This window comes from Astyanax mexicanus, chromosome 12, assembly GCF_023375975.1.
Source record: "Astyanax mexicanus isolate ESR-SI-001 chromosome 12, AstMex3_surface, whole genome shotgun sequence".
Lineage (NCBI taxonomy): Eukaryota > Metazoa > Chordata > Actinopteri > Characiformes > Acestrorhamphidae > Astyanax > Astyanax mexicanus.
In genome coordinates this window covers 4,825,242-4,851,759 of record NC_064419.1, presented here as the reverse complement: position 1 = coordinate 4,851,759, position 26,518 = coordinate 4,825,242, and the positions used below count along the sequence as shown (strand labels likewise).

Genomic DNA, 26,518 nt, shown 5'->3' with positions numbered 1-26,518 from the left:
CTCATCAGAACCGCTCTGTATAGAGGTCAGAACCGCGGCCTCAAAATGGAGCGCGAAATTGGCTATTAACTCGCAATACTCTGAAATGAGAAAATCCCAGTGTTTACATTATTAAAACACTTCATTTCTTTATCAGGCGCCACTCTGGCAACGCTCCGGCCGTTCTGTTCCAGACGTCAACATCTTGTTCCTCGCCTTCGGGGGCTTTAGCTTTCGGTTAAAAAAAAAATGAGCCAAGGACAAAACCCTTGTTGTTGATAATAAGAAGCTGTCAACTGCAAACAAAACACAATAGAAAACCTTCACTCTGCACAAACTCCACCGCTGAACAGACATCTTATAAACGTTTCTTTAGATAAGCAACCTTGTCAGACCTCCAATAAGGCAAAGAAAACAAGTTCATGTTCATGTTTTAAGAGTTTTAAGAGTTCAGAAAGCAATATTTGGTGGAATAAACCTGGTTTTTAATATCACAGTTGCATGTGATTAAAGCTTGGTGTGTTCTCCTCCACCAGTCTTACACACTGCTTTTGGGTGATAACTTTATGCTGCCACTCCTGGTGCAAATCAAATTCAAGCAGTTCAGCTTGGTTTGATGGCTTGTGATCACCAGGTAAATTTATGGCGTGTTTCTATCTTAGCAGTGGGAAACACATGTGCGCCACTGACTGTTTAAAACCCTGACAACAGTCAACAGTCAGCCGCCCAATACTATCTTAGCCATGTAGGCTAAGATACATGTACACCTCCGCTCTGCACTAAAGCACCACGCTGTTAAGATACGGATGCACCAAACTCAGAGCTCACCTGCCTCTTAAAGTGAATGATGATTGGCACACTGATTGGTTTGATGGCTTGTGATCACTCTTGATTATATTCCAGAGGTTTTCAATTAGGTAAAATCAAAGAAACTCATCATTTTAAGTGGTTTCTTATTTTTTCCAGAGCCGAATATATATGAATATATATATCTTGCCAAAAGTATCCATTTGCCAGAGGTGTTGAATAACAAATACTCTAACCTCAACCCCATTTCCTCCCTTCTTTAACTATAATTACTTACTCTGAAGGGGGGATGGGTGAAAATTAGGGCTCTATCGTACACCTGGTGCCCGTACCGTTAAGTAGATGACGTGTGCTCAGGTAAATTTATGGTGTGTTTCTATCTTAGCGGTGGGAAACCCATGTGCGCCACTGACTGTTTAAAACCCTGACAACAGTCAACAGTCAGCCGCCCAATACTATCTTAGCCATGTAGGCTAAGATACATGTACACCTCCGCTCTGCACTAAAGCACCACGCTTTTAAAATACGAATGCGCCAAAGTCAGAGCTCACCTGCCTCTTAAAGGGAATCATGATTGACACACTGATTGGTTTAATTCATGTCACACCGAAAATTAACCACACCCATGATTAATTAAGAGAATAAGTGCATGCCGTTTGCACGTTTTGAGCTGTGTAAGGGTTTTTTTGTGTGCCCTCACGATACCAAAGACACACACATCCTTATTTAAGCTGCGTAATGCAAAATTTATCAGTACACTACAGATTGCAAAAAAATTTTATACATATGAAAAATTAAATATCTAAACTTAAGATTTCTAGTTTCTTCAGAAATCAACAGTTTCACTTTACCTTAAAACTCTAAAATCTAGTGCAGTAAGTGGCATACAATTTTTTTTTAAGTAGAGTTTTCTCAACTTTTAAATATTTACAGTGCACCAATTTTTTTGCAACCGCAGTTTTTTGTATTGTTGTAAAAGATGTAAAAAAAAGAGCATCACTCTCTGAAACGTGAAACGTGTTGTATGTCATTTATTATTTCATGATTCAGCTAACAAAGTACAAATGTATTCCATGACTGTTCAGTACTCGGCTAACAAAGTACAAACGAACGTTTTCACCATAGGTTGGATCAAAATCACCAACTTTAATATATATATATATTTTTTCATCTTTAAGAACAAAGGAAGCCAGTAAAGACTGGAACAGGAACAACAGGACTCAACAGGCTCTGTGCTTTCAGCTGTAGTGGAACGCTGCTGTAATATCATATAATAACTGTATTATTCATCCTTATTTGATTTGGAGTTGTTGCCCAGAGCTTTTCACCGTAGAGAGAAATGATGACCTAGAGCTGCTGTTTTTCTTTTTCTTTTTTGTTCTTTTCTTTTGACCTTGTTTTCAGAACATAGAAAACAGAAAATGCAGAATTAAGACTCCATGCAAGCGCTTTTCTGCAACATACGCAAATTATAGACTGATTTTATAACACAGAATAAGTACATAGTACCGTACTATACTGACCCACTTCATTATCATAGTATTCATCTCCTCTCTCTCAGTATTTACACAGCAACAACTATTCAACTGTACAGTTTTTTTTACTTTACACACCTGTAGACTCACACTGTAAACCCATACGCTGTTTCAACTCAAATGATTCAAGTCTGTTTTACATAAAATTGGATTTTTCTAAACAATACGCAACTATTTTGAGTTAGCTGAGATAACATTTGTGGGCACATATACTGTACTATTCAAACTGAGATCTTCTGGTTCTTTGAGTTGAACCAACTTATATAATAACTGAGTTTAGTCTGTTTTGTCATTAACAGCTTCTTTTTCATTGGCTTCTGTCAAAATCTATTTGCATACTGGGCGTGTCCAACAGTTTCTGACTAACACTCACCATCAGTGTGATCATAGTGATTCCCCCTGGGCTACCTTAGAAATAAATCAACTTCCCCTTTAGTTGTAATAACTTGATGTTTTAATTTATGCTAATTCAAGTTTTCATTCCCCATTACTTAACTTTTTTTAAGGCAACCAGTTTCCTCAATTGTTAAAGCAAATTCAACTACAAACATTTGAGCAAACCGGCTGCCTTTAAAAAAGTTAAGTAGTTGAGTAAACTCAACTTATCCCGTCTTAAAAATATAACAAAATAAAAAAGTTAAATCAACTTCCCCTTTAGTTGTAATAACTTGATGTTTTAATTTATGCTAACTCAAGTTTTTATTCCCCATTAATTAAAAAATTGAGCAAACTGGCTGCTTTAAAAAAGTTAAGTAATTGAGTAAACTCAACTTATCCGGTCTTACAGTATAACAAAAATAAAAAAAGTTAAATAAACTTCTCCTTTAGTTGTAATAACTTGATGTTTTAAGTTATGCTAACTTAAGTTTTTAATTAACCTTTACTTAATGTTTTTAAGGCAACCGGTTTCCTCAATTTTTTAAATAAATTCAACTAAATTCAACTTATCCGGGCTTACAGTGCACTGCTTAGACCAGTTTGATAAAAATGCACTATAAATAGTACATTCATGAAGCCACAAATACATAATAATAATAATAATAATAATAATAATAATAATAATAATAATAATAATAATAATAATAATAATAATAATATAGCTGTGTACATGTGTGCAGTTAAACTCTAAATATTAATAAAAATAAATCATTAAATCATCTTAAATTTAAATACAATAGGGCTGAATGTATTTCTGAATCATTCTGGTTCAGTGTACTGCAGTGCCTCACACTCAATATCATGTGTTTTTGTTTGTTTTTCTTCTTTTTGTCTGTTAAGCACCAAATTTTCTTTGGCCTAAAAAGTCTAGAACATAAAGGTATGTACATAAAAATAATCTATTAAGAATGAAAAAAATAGATGATTAAATTTAAACCAAAAATCATATTTATACTTTATCATCAATCATTTAATTAATAAATAGGCCTACTTTTTCCATATATATATTTATTTATATATGTATATATGTATATTTAAATGTTTATGTATATGTATATGCCTGTGTGCGTATATGTGTGTGGTGTTGTAGATATGCACTGATATACAGCTGATATAAAAAATATTAAAGGAGAACTCCGGTGTAAAATGGACTTATGGTGTATAGCAAAACATAGCCCACCTTCATTCTCTCGCAGTTTTCCAAGATCCAGTGATTTTTTTTTTACAGTTAGTCCAAACATGTTTTAGAATGGATTATATGGGGGCATATTTTGCCCCTGCAGATAAATCGCTTTTTACACCGTAATTCAGGCTTAAAGTAGCCCCACACCTCATTTGGTAGAATTTGGAGAGCTCTGACATTTAAAACGAGGCATTAATAACTTTAAAAGTGCACAAGAAGGTCCAGCGGTCTAAAGCGCTGCTACTATGAGCAGGAGGTCGCAGGTTCGAACCCCCGCTCATGCAGCTTCACCATCAAGCTGCCGGCGCGGGTGGGTAGATGGCGCTCTCTCCCCACATCACTCCTAGGGTGATGTCCGCAGCACAGGGCATCTGTGAGCTGATGTATCGGAACCGAGTCGTTGCTCTTTCCTCGGTAGCTCGGCAGCAGCCGAAAAGAAGCGGTGGCTGACTTCACATGTATTGGAGGAAGCATGTGCTAGTCTTCACCCTCCTGGTGTGTTGGGGCATCACTCGTGATAGGGGGAGTCCTAATGAGTGGGTTGGGTAATTGTCCGTATAAATTTGGGAGAAAATGGGAAAAAAGACAAATAAAATTATAATTAAAATAAAAACGCACAAGAAGCTTATTAAAAACCACAGTTTAGATCCCGTAGCTTAACCTAATCTCCAGGCACCACCATATTTTCCCTTACCTTAAGTGAACAGTGATTTTAATAAGCTTCTTATGCACTTTTAAAGTTATTATTGCCTTGTTTTAAATGTCAGGACTCTATGGATTCTACCAATAAGGTGTAAAGCTTATTTGATCCTTGATAACAGTGTAAAAAGTGATTTATCTGCTGGAGCAAAATATGCCCCCATATCATCCATTCTAAGCATGTTTGGACTAAGTGTAAAAAATTACTGGATCTCAGAAAGCTGCACAAGAATGGAAATGGGCTATTCAACATAGGTTAGTACTCTTTATCATGTTTTACTACAACAAAAGTCAATTTTACACTGGAGTTCTCCTTTAAAGAACTTATAATGAACTAGTTAGATGATCTATCTAGCATTAATAACAGGTCAGAACCTACATAATAAAGATCTTATCTGAAATAAACCTACAGTCTGAACGGAAACCTCATATTATATTCTGACACAATGCTGGACTGATGGACTAGATGAGTTATTAGAGGCTAACTGATGATTAGTTCACTTCATTGTTTTTATGGTTTAACTCCTGTATCCTGTAGAGCAGTCCTAGAGCAGTCCTACTCCTCTGATCATCCTGTAAAGTAAAACACAAACACACGCAAACACACCACCAACATCCCACATGCCACGAAACTGCTAAATCAGACGCTGTACTGACTCACACACGCTTCCCATTTGGTTTTTTTTTGTCCGTAACAAAAAAATAAGGTCCAGAATCGTGAAGCAGGAACCAGTGGTGAACATCCATCACCACTGAGAGTTCTTCCACGCGTCCACGTGAAACAGCGCCTCCTCACACTGCAGCAGTTTTTTATACAGCAGTTTGAGAACAGGTTCTAGAATGGGCTTTGTTTAGAAAAGGTTGGTTTTGTCACGGTCAGCACCTGCTGCTTCTGCAGTTTTTCGCAGGGCCGCCGCGTCCATGTGCTCGACCTCCCACCAAAAAACTCATCCGTCTGCAGATCTGCTGAAGTTTCTCTTTGATGCTTCAGTCCTTCAGTCCACCACAGCTGAGTGTGCCGGTCTGAGCCTCCTGCTGTCAAACACACACAAACAGCAAGCAGTAAATAAACACGGCCACCTGAGAGAAAGTTATATATGTTATTATATGTATATATATAATGTTATAGAACTGTGTCTCTGAAATACAATCAATATTATGAGCATGATTAAAATAAATAGACAGACCGTAAGTAATAAAGTACATAGATAGAGAGATAGACAGATAAATAGATAGACAGACAGACACACAGACAGTAAAAAAGTAATAAGGTAGACACACCAACAGACAGATAGATAGTAGTAAGTAAGTAAGTAAGTAAGTAATAAGGTAGACAGACAGACAGACAGACAAATAGATAGTAGTAAGTAAGTAAGTAAGTAATAAGGTAGACAGACAGACAGACAGACAGACAGACAGATAGTAGTAAGTAAGTAATAAGGTAGACAGACAGACAGACAGATAGATAGTAGTAAGTAAGTAAGTAAGTAATAAGGTAGACAGACAGACAGACAGACAGACAGATAGTAGTAAGTAAGTAATAAGGTAGACAGACAGACAGACATATAGATAGTAGTAAGTAAGTAAGTGAGTAATAAGGTAGATAGACAGACAGACAGACAGACAGTAAGTGAGTAATTAGGTAGACAGACAGGCCGACAGACAGACAGACTGATAGACAGACAGACAGTAAGTAAGTAATAAGGTAGACAGACAGACGAACCGAAGACAGACAGTAAATAAATAAGTAAGTAAGCAGGTAAAAAGGTAGATAGACAGGCAGACAGACCAACAGACAGAAAGTAAGTACGTAAGCAATAAGGTAGACAGACAGACACACAGACAGTAAGTAAGTAATAAGGTAGACAGACAGTTCGACAGACAGACTGACAGACCGACAGACAGTCAGTAAGTAAGTAAGTAAGTAATAAGGTAGGTAGACAGACAGCAAGTAAGTAATAAGGTAGACAGACAGACAGACGGACCGACAGATAGACAGTAAATAAATAATATATACATATAAAAATATATATATAATTTTTTTTTGTTTTCACACAAGATTTTGTTTTTGGTAGAAAAGCAGAAGAGGTCAGGGGACTTTTATTTTGTGAAGGAGACGTCAACAGCCTGGAGACAAAGAAACATAACAGCAAAGCTCTGTCTGCTGTAACACAACAACACTACAGCTAAAAACCAAGGGCACACCGGGGCCGACGGGAGCACCGGGAGTGTTCTGATCTCCCGCTGTGCCGACTGACACGTCTGACTGATGTGTCGGAATTTCTTTGACTTTCAGAACTAGTTTGTCTGAGAACATCACCCTAAAATCAGTTATTAGAACTGATTCCCAGACAGAGATTAGACACAACTGCAGCTGAATCTGTTTCTCTGGAGAGATACGGAGGCACAAACACACACATGAGAAAAAAAATCACTGCAAAAATAATATCTCAACAAGACTATTTTAATGTAGTTTAAATATCTAATATTTCTCATTTTAAGATGACTAATATAAGAAGTATTATTAGAAATAAAATAAGTTATTTTTAACTTCTATGTATTTGTTTAAGTTATTTAATTTACTTAACATGTTTCATTGTGTTGGCAGATAATTTAGATAACTGATAATTCAGTTATATAAGTAAGAAATAATTCTTAAAAAATAAGAATTAGTCCAATAATAAGTCTTAAAACAGGAACAAATGTCTTAAACAAAGAAATCAGTTGAACATTTGTGCACAATTCTGACGCAATGCAAAAAAAAAAAAAATCTGATATTTAAACTTATTTTTAACTTGGTAACTGAGGAACTGGGTGGAGCTTCATCAGTACAGGGGATTTTAGACTCATGTATGGCTTTATCAGAGCATCTTTACTGCACAGATCAATCAGTTCGGAGCTCAGAACTGCTCAGATCAAGTTGCACTACGGCTGTAAGATAAATGAATTTTTTATTGTTTTGGCGATATGAGTTTGGTCCCTTCATCTTCCTGCTAAAAAAATGACCATCATCAGTACTATTATTATTTATATTTCTATTACTGTTACTCAGTACCTAATTGATTATATCAGTAGAGCAATATAATTGACGTATATGGTGTTCAGGTGTTTTTATACAATTTATTCGTTATTTTTTAGTGATCTTGAGAAGCAAAGGATGGATCCCTGTTAAGAATTTTGGTTCCTCTTAAGATTTCTGACTCTGGCTTTGAGGCATTTTTCCTTGCCAATGACACAACAAGGCTTCTTACAAGGCTTCTCCTCCCTGCAATATTTTAAGATGTTTTGACTGTTTGTGATAAAAAAATACGTTTCTTTGATTCCAGCTTTTCGGAATTTACTTTTCGGGTCCAGAACCTATTTATTTATTTATTTATTTATTTATTTATTGGTGGAAATGCGCCAAAATGTTCAAAATTAGGTGCACAAATCATAACTGCGTCCATTCCTCATTGGTGGACCATCGATATATGAGGCATGTGGTTTTAATGTTATGGCTAAAAAGCAGATATAAGTACTTTCTTGTACTCAAAGGTACACTTTTCATAATTGAACCCCTCAAAGGTATAATACTGCTCTTTAGAGGGTGAGGTGTTTTTCCTCTAAAGCACAAAGTCTTTTATAACAGCAGATAAATACAGATTTGTAACATTTAACCAGATAAAAGGTACATTCATATTCTGTATCACTATACTAATAAACTGTATATATTTTTATTTAATTTTAATTTCATTTAAAAGACAGATCATTTTAAATCATCAGGTTCTCAACACATGTTCAGTTGATGATAATGTTTATAATCTTTAGTGGTACAAAAAGGTTCTCTATTGCACCTTAATATAAGGTACAGCCCCAGCGAGCGAGAAGCTCTGTACTCTTTTAAATACAAATCTGTACTTATTTTTCTTAGTGTGTATAGAAAAAGTATTTTATAGAGTTCCCGCTGGTTCTTGCTTTCTAGGTACTTTGCTCCACCCTGTGATTTAACTCGTCATCTTGATGACAGATTACTGAAGGCACGCCGGCTTCCCTTCAATATCCTGTTCCAAAATGAAAATGATAACATCCCTGATCTCGGAGCGATGCGCTTAATACGATGAGATGAGAAGAATGGGAGAAATTCGTCTTTGAAATGACAGAAGTTTATTAATCTTCTCTCTGTAAAAGGCTGTTAAACTTTATTTAGCTGGAAAGATGAACTATCAGATAATTACTATCAGTTTCCTTATGATGTGATTATGTGATGACGGCTGCAGGAAAAAAAAAGTGAGCTCAGAAGTGAGCGGTTCAAAGGCTCTTCCTGTCTGAGATCAGCCTGGCGGACACGCCATCTGTTCCGTTAATGTGCCGTAATTCAGAAAGAACTCCTTTAATGTTCCTCTACCTTTTCTCTGAGTGTTCAGATTCACGATTTACTCCGCGGGAGATGATTTAACTGTTTATTTTACACCTCCTCACTCTCTCCCCGCAGGTTTACTGCTTTGTCTTTTATTATTCCGATTTAATTACGTTACTTACATGCTCTAATGTCTTCCTGCAGTTTGGGAATATCCATATCAACTATCACTATTTCAGAGAATTTTATGCAAGCTTAGTGTTTTTTTTTTTTTTTCAAAGGCTGGAGTAATAGTGGAGTAATGAGATGTGCTGCAGCTGGAGGAGCGGGCGGGTGTGTTCTGGAGAGATAGAGGCCAAGTGGAAAATCAACGTAAAAGAGCTTAGTAGAGATTTAGAAGGACAGGGAAGAGAGGGAAAAGGGAGAGAGAGAGAGAGAGAGAGAGAGAGAGAGAGGGAGACAGATTTGTCAGTCCTGGATATTCAGACCAGAGGGCACTTGCCGAAAGATTAGAAACACCTTAAATACAGGATTAACAGCATTAAACTCTCTAACAATCCCATTCCAGTACTAAGAGTAAAACTCGGAGATCACTAAGCTTTTGTAGGAAAGCCTTAAAAAAAAGGCTAATTTTTTATTTAACTGCAGATGAATAAAAAGCGTGAGGAAATTGTATGGTAACATTTTAATCATTAATATATTCTTAACTAATGATCAGTAGATGTGAACAAAGCAGTAGTTCATCAGAATTGAACATTGATAAATCGCTAGTAAATATGAATTTTAAATCAGGCAAATGTTTATCAATTGCAGTTCATGTTGCCAATGCGTTCATTAGTATTTACAAATGTGATAACTGTTTAGATTGTAAAAATGTGAAAAATAACAGTTATTACTTATTAATTAATAGTATATTAAAGAAAGTTATTATAAAGTGTTACCAGTTGTATTACTTGCTACTTCTTTGTGATGATTAGCTGTGGAAGAAGGCAGATAGTAATGATATAATATAAAATATTTTAATATACAGTTTTTTGTATAGTACTAATAATATTTTATATAATTTCAGTGTTTAGATATCATTAAGGTTTTGAAGATTCTCAAAAGCAATTTGATATTGCAATATACATAGTGAATTTACGTTTTTTTTTTACAACATATTTTGACACAAACAGCTTTTACAGAGGTACAGGTCCAATCCTTTTTTTATTTTATTTATTTATTTTAAATTCTTGCCCATTTTTCTCCCCAATTTAGCTAGGCCAATTGTCCCACTCATTCAGCTGCTACTCAGCTGTACATCCCTCATCACTAATGATACCACAAAACAAGGACAGTGAAGACCAGCACACGCCTCCTCCCATACTTGTGAAGTCAAACTCCGCCTCTTTTTGAACTGCTGCTAATGCAGCATTGACCGGTAGCATCATAGTGAGCTCGGAGGAAAGCGCAGCAACTCAGTTCTGATATATCAGCTCACAGATGCCTTGTGCTGTTCGACATCACCCTAAGAGAGTGCCATCTACTCACCCAGAGAGAGCAAGGGCTCTGGCAGCTGATTGCAAGCTGCATGACCAGGATTTGCACCAGCGATCTCTCGATCAAGGAAAAACTCCCTCATACTAAAAGGAAGAAACCGTGGAAGGAACCGAGACCAGAGTAAGTGGTCGACCTGGCAGCAAAGAACAAATAACAAAACTATGAGTGCTGTAACGTCCGGCTCATTTATTTATTATGCAGCTTCTGCATGACATCGTCCCCAGACAGAACCCACAGGGACACCACCTTTTAGCACCACTAATTAGCCCTAAAGATAGATGAACTAAATCAGCACAGTCCACAGAGCCTAGCCCGCCACAGCCTTCCACATCTTAGAGCAGCCCCCTGCGAGACAGCTCGGGTCAGGGCTTACCTGCTACTGCGTCCGGTCTGGCTCTATCTTGGTCTCGCCGTTCTGCTTGTCGCTGTTGGATTTCTGAGACAGGCGCGTGGACATGGTGGCAGCCTGCACCACGGCCTTGAAGCTGCGCTTCCGCTTCTGCACGTTCTGCTCCGGGTGGAAGATGATGACGTACACTTTGGGAATGTAGAGCATGCCCAGAGACACGGAGGCGCTCAGGCTCATTGACACGGTCAATGTGGTCGTCTGGATGAACATCTGAAAGTCACACACACAGCACATTGGTTTGGGAGGACATATTTGTACCAGGCTTAGAGTTTAAGACGTAAAGGAATCTGTATTTTTATTTTTGTCCCAATTTATCTGGCCAATTGTCCACACCACAAATCAGCTGCTAGTTAGCTGTATATCCTCTTTTCACTAGTGATGCCTCAACACAAGAAGACTGAAGAGTAGCACATGCCTCCTCCGATACATGTGAAGTCAGACTCCGCCTCTTTTTGAACTGCTGCTGATGCAACATTGCCGAGTAGCATTACACTCAGCACACTCGGAGGAAAGCGCAGCGACTCAGTTCCGATACATCAGCTCACAGACGCCCAGTGTTGATCTACATCACCCTAGGAGTGATGAGGGGAAAGAGCGCCATCTACTGTACCCACCCAGAGAGAGTAAGCAGGGCCCCAGGGATCTGTATTTTAACGTCACAGTGTATAGTATGTAGACTACTTAGTAGTAAAATGATTTTTTAGATGGGTTTACTCATTATAAAGCATTAAAATCTAAGCTACTATTTCTATGACAATGCAGAATAGCACTGAAGTCTTGATCCAGCAATGTGTTTTATACACTGGTGGCCATTTTCAGAATCACAAATAGTTTTCAACGATTATATAAACCATTTACACAGTCTCTTAAACCTCTTAAAACTCCAGACCTTAGCTTATTTAGTAACTAGGAATTATCAGTGCTTTTTAATGATTTCAATCCAATATATTTAGGCAAAAATTAGCAAATGTTTTCATATGATACATACACTTTTGTGTGCTTGTTCGTACTTTATGTAGCTCTAATGAAATTGGGAAAAACATATATATATTTGCATTTGTTCTTTAGAATCATATACAGCACCTTTAATGACCTGTACATTCTCGAAGCCTTGAAAGGTTTCGCTTATATTAAACACTTCAGATAAAAATTATCAGTCATTTTAAGGCCTCTTCCATGCCTTTGTTGAATTATTGTTGAATACCTATTATAATGAATGCATTGGTTGACTCAGATGTGCAAAAGCACACACATACTGTAGCTTATCTTAGGGTGTGAGGGGTATGAATTCGCCCAGCATTGAGTTGTGGGAGACTTTTGGGAGGAGTTTCAGAATAGAAATAAAAATAAATAGAAAATATAAACAGAAATAGAAATGAAATGAAAATGAAATAAAAAGAAGAAGAAGAAAAAAAACACTGCTATCTAACAGATATATTTTTGCCAAAGATTACATTATTGCAAAACATAATACTGTGAAGCTTCGATATTTCAATATTTTTTTAAACTCATATTAAAAAAGAAAAGCTGCTATACAAAAATCACTTAAGCAGAGTATATAAAAGTATAAAAAAAAAAACTCCACCTAGTTCAGAGCTGAGTGAAGCATTCCTGTGCAAATATAAACGCATCATTAATCTCGGAGAGTCCTGTACATCAGGTGTGGTATTTACTTTCCATTTTCTCTTAACGTTCAGTTTAGAGCAGCATTTTTCTTCATTCATTTCTTATGTCATCCTTCATTTCTTCAAAACATAAGGGAACCGTAGTGTGTGTGTGTGTTTTTTTTTTTTTTTTATTATTATTTGCACAGAGGAAAATCACTGCTTTCAAGGAACAGCCACCATTTACCCCCTGCAGTATCTCTCCCCAGCTCGGCTCAAACTCGTCAACAAAGGCGCGACAGTTTAGCGACTACTTAAGTCTCTAAGTAGAGAAATTATGGAAAATGAAGTCATTTCAATATGAATGCGGCAAGGCGAGGAGCAACCTGCCAGACCTGTGATAACAAGCCAAAGTTGTGTCTCACGCAGTTTCTCCTTTGAAGCGACCTTTCATATGGCAATGAGCAAACACAGGACGGGATGAGACGCGCGGGGAAGAAAACGCTTCCTCCCCTCTCTTTATCTCCTGAAGACACACCATGACATGGAGACAAAGGCCCTGCTTCATAGCAGCGAGGGGTTTAATTGTGGTGGGAGGCTGATAAAGAGGAGCGTGGGGGAGCTGGAGAAACAATGTCTTACCCGTCTTAATAAAGCTAAGAGGAGCCGCAGTGGGAATTAAGAACTGCCGCATTCCTTGGCTCCGTGCACCCAGTGCCAAGTGGACCCCCACCAAGACCTGCGCTTCTGCTCGCTTTAGCAGTGACACGGCGCACAATATTCCCTGCTGGGAATCATCTTCGGGATTTTATTTATTCATTATACCCCCTGGCATCAGTGAATGTACACGCATTTCTGTGTCATTTCAGGTTTTTCATGTAATATCAGCCTCTGAACAGTGGATTTAAATAATTAAATGCTGTTTAAAATGGGTCAGTCTCCGGGACACTGGGTATTCAGCTGGTTCTGAATCAGATTTACGGTATTAAACAGTGCTGAAAAGAAACTGGAAACTTTGCAATAAAGCTGTAATCAGTCATAATAATCTTCTTGGTCTTCTTACTGAATAGCACATTTGCATCCAAGCACTGGGGTTTTGGGTTCAAGTCCCTATCTGGGTTTCCATGCTCTCCCTAGCTTAGATTCTCTGCCCCGAACCTTTTGGTTAAAAGTATTAGAACAGCTGCCGATTGATTGTTTATTTAATTAACCCTCCTGTTATGTTCATTTGTTTAAGTATCCAAAATATGTCTGAAACTAAAAAAAAATCCTAAGAAGCAGTGTGAATATTTCATTACTAACTCCATTGTCAATTATTCTATCAATATTTAGTGCAATAATGTTCCTAAAAAATGTTTTTCATAAAAAATAATAATAATAACTTTCATTACTTTATTTAATTTGAAACACCAACATTTAAAACAATTGTTTTACATAACATTGAAACATAACATTGCAATGTTGTTTTAGTTTTTGATTGCAGGGGGTGGTTGCAAATAATTAAGATAAATCATTTCATTATATTATATGTTGATTACACTAAATGAGGGAAGACTATTTCACTATTTTTTCTAGATGTTCAAACTTTAAAACGGGTCAATTTAACCTGTTACATAACAGGAGGGTTATATAAAAACGATTTCATCAGCTTTTGATTTTTTATTAGTTTTTTTTATCAGATTTTAAATTTTGAACTTTCTACTGGGAATGGGTTTTTCTGACTGAGCCTTGGTTCCTCTTAAGGTTTCTTCCTCTTAATGTAAGGGAGTTTTTTCTTGCCACTGTTTTCACCACAGTAATTGGCATCTCTGTGGTGCTGCTTATAAAAGGCGTGAACCTGTGTTTCTCTGTAAAGCTGCTTTGTGATAACTTTTTTTTGTAAAAAGCGCTATAGAAACAAAATTTAATTAAATTTAAGGCTTTCTACTGTTTTTTGGAGAGCATTGCTGTGGGGATTTGATTGCATTCAGTGACTCTGACTGTGACAGCGGCAGTATTTGTTAGTGAGGTCAGGATGTTGTAAGATGATCACCATCCCAGCATCACTATCATCATCTCCACCTCCTCAACTCATCTATCTCAAAAGTATTTGATGGAGAACCATCACTGCACAAAAAAAAAAAAACGCACACACAGTTCCACTGCTTCACAGCTCAATGCCAGGGGGATTTATACCCCTCTATCTAGCCTACGCTTGGCATTAGGCACTGGCAGAGAGTCCTATTCTATTGGCAATGGGTGCAACCAAAAGTAGCAAAACTGCACCAACACAGAAGTCCACAATGGTGCTCCAGCTCACCTTCTCCGTGGACTGCGCCGTGCCAAAGAAGATGGGCACGAATGCCAGCCAGACGATGCAGGTGGTGTACATGGTGAAGCCGATGGGCTTGGCCTCGTTGAAGGTCTCAGGAACACCTCTGCTCTTGACGGCGTAGACGGTGCAGGTGACCATCAGCACGATGCTGTAGCTCAGGCAGCAGATGAGCGACAGGTCGGACATGTCGCACTTCAGGACGCCGCGAGCCAGCTCTGGATTCGGGGGCCGCTGCTCCTCGTAGTCTACGGTGGTGTGGGGGGGCACCACCCCGAACCAGATGAACACTCCCACCACCTGAGGGAGGAGCAGAAAGAGGGGTAATTATTAGTCTAATTATTATTTTCTTTTTTGTGCTTTTGTATGCTGTTCTAATGCAAACCATAGAAATAAATATTTAAATACAAAATTTTGTAAAAAATATAAATAAAAAATAAGAGACCACTTAAAAATTATGTGTTTCTTTGATTTTACCAAATTGAAAACCTCTGGAATATAATCAAGAGAAAGATGGATGCTCAAAAGCCATCAAACCAAATAATAATATAAAATTGTCCAAAAGCAGTGTGTAAGACTGGTGGAGGAGAACATGCCAAGATGCATGAAAACCATAAAAAACTGTGATTAAAAAACAGGGATGTTCCAGCAAATATTGATTTCTGAACTCTTTAAACTTTATGAATATGAACTTAGAGGTCTGAAAGCTTTGCATCTTTTTTTTGTTATTTTAGCCATTTCTCATTTTCTGCAAATAAATGCTCTAGTAAATGACAAGATCTTTATTTGGATATTATTTATGTCGTCTTTAGTTCATAGAATAAAAAAACAATATTCATTTTACTCAAACATATAACTATAACCTATAAATAGGAAAAATCAGAAAAACTGATTCAGAAACTAAAGTGGTCCCTTTTATTAAAATTAAATTTTTTCAATAGCTGTATATGTAAACTGGAGGGATGCCCATATTTTTTTAGCCAATAGCTCAAATAATATTAATTTGAGGAAATGGGGAAATGGTTCCTAATCAGGCATAAATGATCTGATGACTCATGCATAGAGTTGAAGGTTCAATTGCATTAAAGGCAGACACATATTAGGACTATCCACAGTCTAGGGAAACAGCCGGAATGGAACTAAACAAATCATTAGACGGAATCCAGCTCAAACGCTCCGTTTTATTGCACGGTTGCGTGGCTTAGTCATTTCTTCTTCTTCTTCTATTTCAGATTATGAAAATGCTTTTAATGACAACGACATGTTGTTCTTGTTATGGTGCTCAACAACGCACACACAAGCAGTGAGACCACTTTGAGCGTGTTTTTTTTTTTTCTTCTCTTTTGCTGGAGGAAAGGAAAGGAAATTTGCGCTAGCAGTGGAAAAAAACAAAAACTCACACAACGTCTTGTTTTAGACCTGTACGAGATAATTGTTTTAATTGGGCTCGCTAAACTTCAGCTTAATGGGGTTTAATTTGGGGGTTTTGACCCTCCTGACAGCTCGGAGAAAAGAAAGCGACAAGCGAGACAGAGTAAACTGCAGTATTTGTTGCTCTGGTACATCTATTCCACAGCGCTAGTCCTTCCTGCGCCTCGCTGTAATGATGGCAGGCCGCCTCCATCCAGACTGGAGCAGCTGGATGTCGGAAGCACATGAATACAGCGCCGCCTCTTCCCACCTGCTCCTATAACAGGAACTAGCCCACCAAAGCCGAGCTCCACCTGTTCGAAAGGGCACGTCAGGTAACTCCAGAAGCGTCCGGAAGAGAAAGTTCCAGGGTTTGGAGGGGAGGCAGAACATCAGCATGTTGCAGGGGAGACAGATGTTGCTGTCAAGTCGCTCCTGAGGATCCGCCGGGGCCGGTTGACACCTCAGTCATCATGCGAGGGAGGGAGGAGCAGGAACGCATCCCGCTGTCAATCAGGCCGCCGCCAGCAGACCGCTAATCTCCTCTCCCCCGCGTCCCACTTCCACTGACTCATGCATATCACGCTCACGCTACGGCCCCACCACAATGCCTTTAATAATATTACCCTCGCAAACGCATACATCAGCAATAACAAGCAGCTACTTAGCACCTGCAACTTTCCAGCATGACGGAAACCAACAGAAAAGAGCGGGGGCTTTTTTTTTTTTTTTTTTTTTTTACCCAGCCTCCCCGCCGTCTCCCCGCATGTTAGTCACACATCTGTGGACGATACCGACAGACTTCAGAGTTCTGCTGCTGCTGCATATCACTGAGCTCGCCCCCTTCTCTCCCTCTCCACACAAGCTGACTGACTGAGACTGAGCACTCAACTTGATGAGATGTGCAGCCAGCTTAGCATCATCGACGGCCCGCCGAACCCCACCGAGTCGAGCGGCGCGCCTCTCTCCAAAGCCCTGTATTCAGAAATTATTCATAAATCCACCCCGGGGACAGAAGACGCTAACGTTTGTGATGCTTTTGTCAACTTTTCCCGCTCGACAAAGCCGCAGCTTAGCTTTGCTGCACTTTGTTAACCCCAGAAAGATCCCTCAGGGTGGTTCCTCCCAAAGTGCTCCCCAAGCAGAAAGGGTTGGCAGGGTGCGTTTTTTTTTTTTTTTTGCAGCTACTCTTGTGTAAAACTGGGTAATGGCTGTGTTTAAAATAGCACACACTGTGCTCCATATATATTTATATATATGGTACAGAGCGCTGGTAGAAACTGCAGTCTAAGCAAAACGTCTTCTGACAACATGAACAAGAAGAATAATCAACAAGAACATCTACAAGAATAATAATCTACCAGGGCTCAAAATCTGGTTTATCAGATTTCTTTTTTATTATAACAATATTAGAAAAAGCTGCAAAACTGCCCTGAATAACAGTAAACTCAGGCTGCATCTTTGTTGTATTGGAAATCAAAACTTTATCTCCCCGGTAATGTAGCTAACTCACCGCTAACATTACTTTGTTAGCTAGCTTTCCACTAACCTTAAATCTCTCCCCGGTAACGTAGCTAAATCATTGCTAACGTTATTATGTTAGCCTGTTAGCTAGTTTACTGCTAATGCAATTACATTAGCTAGCTCTCTGTCAGCCTTAGCTCTCTCCCTAGCAATGTAGCTACATAACGCTGCTAACGTTAGTATCTTAGCTAGCTCGCCGCTAACACTAGCTAACTCTCCCCTAACCTTAGTTCTTTCCTCAGTAATGTAGCCGCTAATGTTAGCATGTGTTTTCCCACAGGCATTAAAGGCACAGTCTAAAAATGTAATGCCTACAACAAATTTCAGTAAATTTAAGACCTTAATTACTTGGATTTTAATTTGAGACTTTTTAAGACTTTTTAAGGACCTGCAGGAACCTTGGCAAGATAGAGTGAGGTAGAATTAAGAAGAGTGAGGTAGAATTAAGTAGAGTGAGGTAAAATTAGTAGAGTTAGATAGAGCGGCTGTGGTTTTCCTTGGTCTGTCTGAGCAGGTCCCTGTTTATTGTTGATGTTAAAGTTAGGTTTGTGCACTGCTGCTTGTCCATGGCATCAGTCAGTGGTGCACTCGTGTTTTCTGTTGCCAAGATAGCCATATGCCAAAAATTTACCTCAACACACCAATTCCACTAATTCCAGATCGCCACATTCATCGGCGTAGATACTGTATATTCACAAGCGTCTTCGCTAATTAAATGGCGCAGGCACAAGGCATAAAAACACTGAAAAAGACTGTTGACTGCTGAGTGTAAGATAGCAAAGATAGCATTGTGACACACCTTGCACAGGGTGTAAGATAGGGTCCTTTGGGTCTGAAATCAGTGATAAATGAAATCTCTTACCTGGATAGAGATGAGGATGAAGGTGATGACGAGTTGAGACGTAGGACTAATGAACTTGGGCGGAGTCACAGACTTCTTCCCCTGCTCGAAGATGCGGTAGATGCGGTTGGTTTTGGTGAGCATGGCGGAGTAGGTGATGCACATGCCCAGCCCCAGCAGCAGCCTGCGGAAAGCGCAGACCACCGCGCCCGGCTCCGCAATCATGAGGAAGGTGATGAAGTAGATGAGGAAAATCCCGACCAGCAGCACGTAGCTGAGCTCTCGGCCGGCCGCCCGCACGATGGGCGTGTCATTGAAGCGGATGAAGGTGACTATGACGGACAGCGTGGCCACGATGCCCAGGATGGCGAGGAAGAGGGGGATGATGGCCCAGGGCGAGTGCCACTCCAGCTTGATGATGGGCGTGGGCCTGCAGGCGGTGCGGTTGGGCGTGGGCCTCATGTCGAACGGGCACATCTCGCAGTTAAACTCGTCCGCTTGGTACTGATATCCGTCGCACAGCTCACAGTGCCAGCAGCACGGGACGCCCTTCACCATCTTCTTCCTCTCGCCTGGGCGGCACGGGAAGCTGCACACGGAGTCGGGGATCTGCCGGTCACCCTCAGACCACTGCATTTCCTCCACCTTAAACACACGGAGCAGAGGGGGTTAATAACCTGCACAGGAAGGAAAGCTTAGGGTAGAGCTGTGTAATTAAAAGAACCTCGCAACATAACAATTCAATGTATTGTATTATATTACATACTTTACATTAATATAATGTACACACAGCTATATACTGCAATCATTAATGATACAAAGGGAAACACATTGGTTGATTTTTATTTATAAGACACTCTCCAGTCATTTTCCAGAATATATCACTTCCTTAATGAATGTAAATAACAGTAATTATCAGACCCGTTCTAGGTTCCAAGAGTTTTTACTGAACTGGGAAAATCTGCTTTTAGCTACAGAGCAGCACCAGTGTGTCACGCCTGGCCCTGTTTCCTGTCTGTCCTCGTGCCTGTGTTGTCCCACGTGACCCGTGCCCCTGTGTTCTGCCTGTGATTTTCCATTACCTCATGTCTCATTTGTAGCTCCACCCCTTCCCCAGGTGTTTCCACTCCCAGTGTGTTTCCTGTTATGTTAAAAAGACTTCCTCTGTTACTTGTCCTCTGTCGGTCTTTGCACTGTCCCCCGTTGTCTGTCTCTCTGCGTTTCTGTCTCTCTCTGTGTTTCTTAGCCTCTCAGTGTTTCTTTAGTCATTGCCCTAGGTCCTTGTTTAGTGTTTATCTCTGTTTGTTTCTAGTTCCCTATATTTATACATCTCTGCCTTGTTTAATTTTGTAATTATTCAGTTCCTAGTTTATTTCTTTGTTTATCTACTCCTGCTTTGTTTGTTAGTTATTATCTATCTAGTTTAGTTCCTTATTGTTTTCCTCGTTTGTTTTTGTCAGCCTCCCTATTTGTTTGTAGTATATATTTATCTTCCTGTTTATTTTGTTATTTTCTAGTTCCCTGTGTTTTCCCTAGTTTATTCCCTTGCCCTGTTTTAGTTTATCCTGCCTAGTTTTATAGTCTCCCCGTTTGTTTATCTTTAGTATCTCTTGTTTGTTTGTTAGTTTTAGCTCGCCTCTGTTTCTTGTTTTCCTTTGTTTCTTGTTTACTTGTTTATTTGTTTATTTATCATTAGTCTCTCTCTCTTGTTTATTCCTAGTTTATTTTTCCAGCGTTTGTTTAGTTTTATGTTCTCTAGCCTCCCTCGTTTGTTTAGTTATTTTGTTGTTACGTGTTTACTTCTCTCTTTGTTTAATAAACTCACCTTACCTGCACATACGTCCGCCTCCACGTCTCTCTGCCTGGGTCTAAAGCCTGACAAAAAGCCGAACCGCAGCCCGTGATTCCCGCGGTGGCAGTGGAATCGCGCTCCGAGACCCCCTGCGCGGCGAGCCAGCCGCGGTCAAAGACTTTCCCCGCGCTCCTCACGCCGGACTCTGCACGAGAGAGTAGGAATCCAGTCCGGGTTTTTACTTCACCCGCAGCTTCGGGCTCCAGTGCTGCAGCGGATCTCTTCATGCCACGCCCCGTGAAGCACGCGTCTGAGGCGCTGCACCCCATGATACAAGCGGCGGCCGCGCCGCTCTCCGAGATTTCAGCGGCGGCCGCGCCGCTCTTCGAGACTTTAGCGGCGGCCACGCCGCTCTCCCAGACTGCAGCGGCGGCAGCGCCGCTCTCCGAGATTTCAGCGGCGGCCGCGCCGCTCTCCGAGATTTCAGCGGCGGCCGCGCCGCTCCCCGAGACTTCAGCGGCGGCCGCGCCGCGCTCACAGACTGCAGCGGCGGCAGCGCCGCTCTCCGAGATTTCAGCGGCGGCCGCGCCGCTCTCCGAGATTTCAGCGGCGGCCGCGCCGCTCCCCGAGACTTCAGCGGCGGCCGCGCCGCTCTCCCAAGCCCCAGCAGTCCCAGCTGCTCCAGCTCAAGCCCCAGCAGTCCCAGCTGCTCCAGCTCAAGCCCCAGCAGTCCCAGCTGCTCCAGCTCAAGCCCCAGCAGTCCCAGCTGCTCCAGCTCCGGCACCAGCAGTCCCAGCTGCTCCAGCTCCGGCACCAGCAGTCCCAGCTGCTCCAGCTCAAGCCCCAGCAGTCCCAGCTGCTCCAGCTCAAGCCCCAGCAGTCCCAGCTGCTCCAGCTCCGGCACCAGCAGTCCCAGCTGCTCCAGCTCCGGCACCAGCAGTCCCAGCTGCTCCAGCTCCGGCACCAGCAGTCCCAGCTGCTCCAGCTCCGGCACCAGCAGTCCCAGCTGCTCCAGCTCCGGCACCAGCAGTCCCAGCTGCTCCAGCTCCGGCACCAGCAGTCCCAGCTGCTCCAGCTCCGGCACCAGCAGTCCCAGCTGCTCCGGCACCAGCAGTCCCAGCTGCTCCAGCACCAGCAGTCCCAGCTGCTCCAGCACCAGCAGTCCCAGCTGCTCCAGCTCAAGCACCTGCAGCTCCCAGAACTATGTTTGTTCCAAGGCCCCGTATTTCCAGGCCTGCTCCAAGGCCTCCTGACTTTGCCCCCAGTTATGTGCCCAGGCTGTCCCCACAGACTTTTGCCAGTCCTGGGCACCCACCTATGTTTTTGGTTCCCCTGTCTCTCCCTGTCCTGGTCCCTGTATCTGTGAGTGTTCCAGTTCCTGTCCCCGGTGGTTTCTCTGTTCCTGTCCCTGTTACTGTGTTTGTTTCCGTCCCCGTCAATGTTCTTGTCCCTGTTCCCATGTTCGGTCCCGTCCAGTCTCTGTCTCATGTCCAGTCTCCGTCACCTGTCCAGTTCCCCGTCCAGTCTCCGTCCCCTGTCCAGTTCCCCGTCCAGTCTCCGTCCCCTGTCCAGTTCCCCGTCCAGTCTCTGTCCCCTGTCCTGTCTCCATCTCCTGTCCAGTTCCCTGTCCAGTCTCCCGTTCGGTCTCCTGTTTTCCCCGGCCTCTCCCTGCCGCCAGCCCCCGGGGTTTGTTTTTACGCGCCTCGGGAGCTGCGCGTTTAGGGGGAGGTTTCTGTCACGCCTGGCCCTGTTTCCTGTCTGTCCTCGTGCCTGTGTTGTCCCACGTGACCCGTGCCCCTGTGTTCTGCCTGTGATTTTCCATTACCTCATGTCTCATTTGTAGCTCCACCCCTTCCCCAGGTGTTTCCACTCCCAGTGTGTTTCCTGTTATGTTAAAAAGACTTCCTCTGTTACTTGTCCTCTGTCGGTCTTTGCACTGTCCCCCGTTGTCTGTCTCTCTGCGTTTCTGTCTCTCTCTGTGTTTCTTAGCCTCTCAGTGTTTCTTTAGTCATTGCCCTAGGTCCTTGTTTAGTGTTTATCTCTGTTTGTTTCTAGTTCCCTATATTTATACATCTCTGCCTTGTTTAATTTTGTAATTATTCAGTTCCTAGTTTATTTCTTTGTTTATCTACTCCTGCTTTGTTTGTTAGTTATTATCTATCTAGTTTAGTTCCTTATTGTTTTCCTCGTTTGTTTTTGTCAGCCTCCCTATTTGTTTGTAGTATATATTTATCTTCCTGTTTATTTTGTTATTTTCTAGTTCCCTGTGTTTTCCCTAGTTTATTCCCTTGCCCTGTTTTAGTTTATCCTGCCTAGTTTTATAGTCTCCCCGTTTGTTTATCTTTAGTATCTCTTGTTTGTTTGTTAGTTTTAGCTCGCCTCTGTTTCTTGTTTTCCTTTGTTTCTTGTTTACTTGTTTATTTGTTTATTTATCATTAGTCTCTCTCTCTTGTTTATTCCTAGTTTATTTTTCCAGCGTTTGTTTAGTTTTATGTTCTCTAGCCTCCCTCGTTTGTTTAGTTATTTTGTTGTTACGTGTTTACTTCTCTCTTTGTTTAATAAACTCACCTTACCTGCACATACGTCCGCCTCCACGTCTCTCTGCCTGGGTCAACCCTGACACAGTGAGCTGGAATTCACTACAGGACACTCTAAAACTCACTAAAGCTCACTGGTGTCAATAAATAATATCAAACTTTTAATATCTAACCACCTTTAGACAGCCTGAACCTGTTTTACTTAATCTTATTTATTCATAACTTTTAATTTTAAAATTAGTACTTTTCTTAGTTCTTAATATTATTATTATTTTTTTCATTATTTTGTTAATTTTATTCTTTAATAGTTTTGTATTACTGTGTCTTAACTTATTTCATTTATTACTTTTATTATTATTCTTTATATTGGAATTATTATTTTTTTGTTTCATTTATTTACTTGTATTTTCATTGTATTATTTAAGTTAGTTTTAGCTTAATTTTAACTTTTTTGTATTAATCTTATCATCTTTTGATCTTAATTTCTTAATTAAACCAAGTTTTATTATTATTGTTTTTTTATTGTTCTTATTCTATTTTTATTTTTTTTTATCTATTTTTATCTCTTACTCACTGTTATTTAAAAATGATTAAATGTAGTTATTATTTTCTTTGTCATGTTAATCCCTGTATTTGTAAATGCTCAGCTACTTTAATAAAGTAAAGGGTTGCCCTCAACGTACTTCAGAGTTAAAATAAATGTTGATTGATTGATTTTTATTAGAATTTAGGAAAACTGTCATAGTATAAAAACCCCAACATTTTGTCACTGTCCAAGAAATTCAAGCTTTTACATTTTTGTTGATTTTGCTGATGTTTTATACATAGATTTTATAATTTCTCCCATTTTTTACACATTTACATTTTTTACCGTTCCAAGCTGTTGAGTTTTTGAAAATTAATATTGCAAGTATACGAAACTTAATATTGCAATACATCGATTTATCAATATTTTCTTACACCCCTAAATTATAGCAGTCCTCCACAAATAAGTAAGTATTTCCAGCCAAAGAAGTGCATAATGCTGAGTTTTATAAGAATAAGGTGTCTTAAGGTGATTCTTTGCAGCTCAGAAGACCCTCAGGACTGGAGCTGAAGACCACTTTGATCAAGTAGGTTACAGGATGTCATAAATGCTGAGATAACAGTTGGCTGCCCTCCAGTGCCAAGACCTCCTGCCACCTGTCTGGAATTGAACTGAGAGCTGCTGAGAGCACAAGTGTGGTGAGAGTTAGTTATGAGATTTAATCCATATTTCAATATGAATAAAAAATAAATAAATAAAAATCTACTTTCTGAACTCAGCAGTTGTGAGTCTGTGTTTATATAGTTATGAAAAATTTACAATACGTCACAAGGCTTTGTAAAATGAGGGAATTATAGGGAGACGTTGGGGCCATAGGTGGTAAAATAATGAATTAGCGTAATAAAATCATGTGTATTAACATATTAATACTGAAAGCACTGGCTAATACTTAGTGTCTTTTATTATTTGAAGGAAACAGACATTTAAGATTCCGCAGTATAGGCAAATAAAAGCCACTATTTATTTCTAGATAGATAGACAGATAGATAGAGATATAAATAGATAGAGATATAAACAGATAGAGATATAAAAAGATAGAGATATAAATAGATAGAGATATAAATAGATAGAGATATAAATAGATAGAGATATAGACAGATAGACAGATAGACAGTCAGACAGACAGATAGAGATATAAATAGATAGAGATATAAATAGATAAATAAATAGATAGATAGATAGATAGATAGATAGATAGATAGATAGATAGATAGATAGATAGATAGATAGACAGTCAGACAGACAGACAGACAGACAGACAGATAGAGATATAAATAGATAGAGATATAAATAGACAGATAGACAGACAGACAGAGATATAAATAGATAGAGATATAAATAGATAGAGATATAAATAGATAGAGATATAAATAGATAGAGATATAAATAGATAGAGATATAGACCGACAGACAGACAGACAGACAGACAGATAGATAGATACTTTATTGATCCCCGAGGGGAAATTTTGGACATCCAGCAGCGGATATACACAGTACACAAAAGTAACTAGGAAGGATAAGATAAAATAAAACTTATAAAAATACAAATACCGAAAAATGTGTATAACAATTTGTATTTGTAAACAAATACAAAAAATACAAATACAATAAAATATATAAAGTATAAAAATACTAAAGTACAGTCAGTAGTGTGTAATGGAGATGAACACAGTAGACAATGAACAGTTGATGTGCATATAATGAGGGTATATGATGCCAGCCATACAAAAGGTGCAAATACACAGTTATATCATTTATGATATAAATAATAAATGATAATATAAATTTGCAGTGCAAGCTTGTGCAAAAAATCTTATCAAAAAATGTTATTTTTAATAGAAAAACTTACATTAAGCCTGAGGTTATTGGTCCACTGGCCGATGACTCTGTACCCCGGGTTGCTTGTGTTGGTCATTTGGTACTGAAAGATGTCATATCGACCCGGAGCATCTCCGTTCTCATTAAAAAGAACACCGGTGCCAGCACTGCCTGCAAGGAGCAAAAAGAAAATAAAGGTTTATTATTTTTATTATTGTTTTGGCTCATGCAGGACAGAACCCTTATTATACACAAAAACCTAAAACCACATCATTAAAAAAACACAATAAATCACACACATACACACAGACTACCAGACCGGGCCAGTTAACATTCAAGTCAGTTGTATGGTACATGATTAGCTAGCTGCAGTCAGTTCCAGCATTAGTTCAGCAGAACAAAACAAAATGGGTTGCCATATCTTCAAAAAAATAAATCCTTGAACACTGTCATGAAGCGTAATAACCTAGTTAGTTAGCTAATGCTTGTTTTTCCATTGGTAGTGCTTTCAATACTTCCTTGCACCAATAGTTCAGTGTAGGAATGACAAAATCAGGGTTTTTATACATTAATGTACAGAAAATAAGCAACTCTAATACAAATAACTATTTTATGTTAAATATAATTGAATTAATTTCATGTTTAACAAACTTAAAATGTTCAGTCTGTCGAGTTATCTTGATGTTCTTAGTACATACCGTATTTTTTAGGCTATAAAGCACACTTAAAATCCTTTAATTTCCCAAAAATGGTCAGTGCGCCTTATAATCCGCTGCTCCTTATGTATGAATTCTGCCAGTCAGGTATTAAAAAGCAGTAAAGCCTCTCCACTGAAGTACAGCGTTAAAAGGCTGAGTTTTCAGTGAAGTTTCTTCAGAACCGAGACTGAAGCAGCATTAGCATTAGCTGCTAACCGCAGCACTTGCTCTTATAGTGTCACTGTGGAAAACAGGGTTAGCTGTGTCAGCTAGTTACTTAGCTAGCTAACTGTTTAGCAGCAACAACACATCTAAAATGGTAAATTAACAAAATGAAATGTTTGGATAAAAATCTAACACATCTCATTACTACTTAGCCAATGATTTCTACTTATCTGATGAGCCAAAACATATTTTGGTGTTGCTTTTTTTTGTTTATTCTGCTGGTGTTGATCCACTGTGTTTTATTATC

General features: G+C 39.6%; 1 protein-coding gene across 2 annotated transcripts in view; it reads right to left on the bottom strand.

Annotated features, from left to right (window-relative positions):
- Positions 1 to 4,893: 4,893 nt before the first annotated feature.
- The window catches only part of grm6a (glutamate receptor, metabotropic 6a), a 100,500-nt gene continuing 78,875 nt past the window's right edge, over positions 4,894 to 26,518 (bottom strand). Inside the window, exons 8-12 of one of the 2 annotated variants that reach the window (XM_022670186.2) lie at positions 25,380 to 25,519; positions 18,637 to 19,260; positions 14,829 to 15,140; positions 10,890 to 11,135; positions 4,894 to 5,676 (exon numbers count right to left, since the gene is read on the bottom strand). In XM_022670186.2, the coding sequence (XP_022525907.2) occupies positions 10,893 to 11,135; positions 14,829 to 15,140; positions 18,637 to 19,260; positions 25,380 to 25,519 (1,319 nt within the window). In that variant the 3' untranslated portion in view covers positions 4,894 to 5,676; positions 10,890 to 10,892. The remainder of the gene's footprint in view (positions 5,677 to 10,889; positions 11,136 to 14,828; positions 15,141 to 18,636; positions 19,261 to 25,379; positions 25,520 to 26,518) is intronic. The other variant, XM_049485999.1, reaches the window with a different exon arrangement.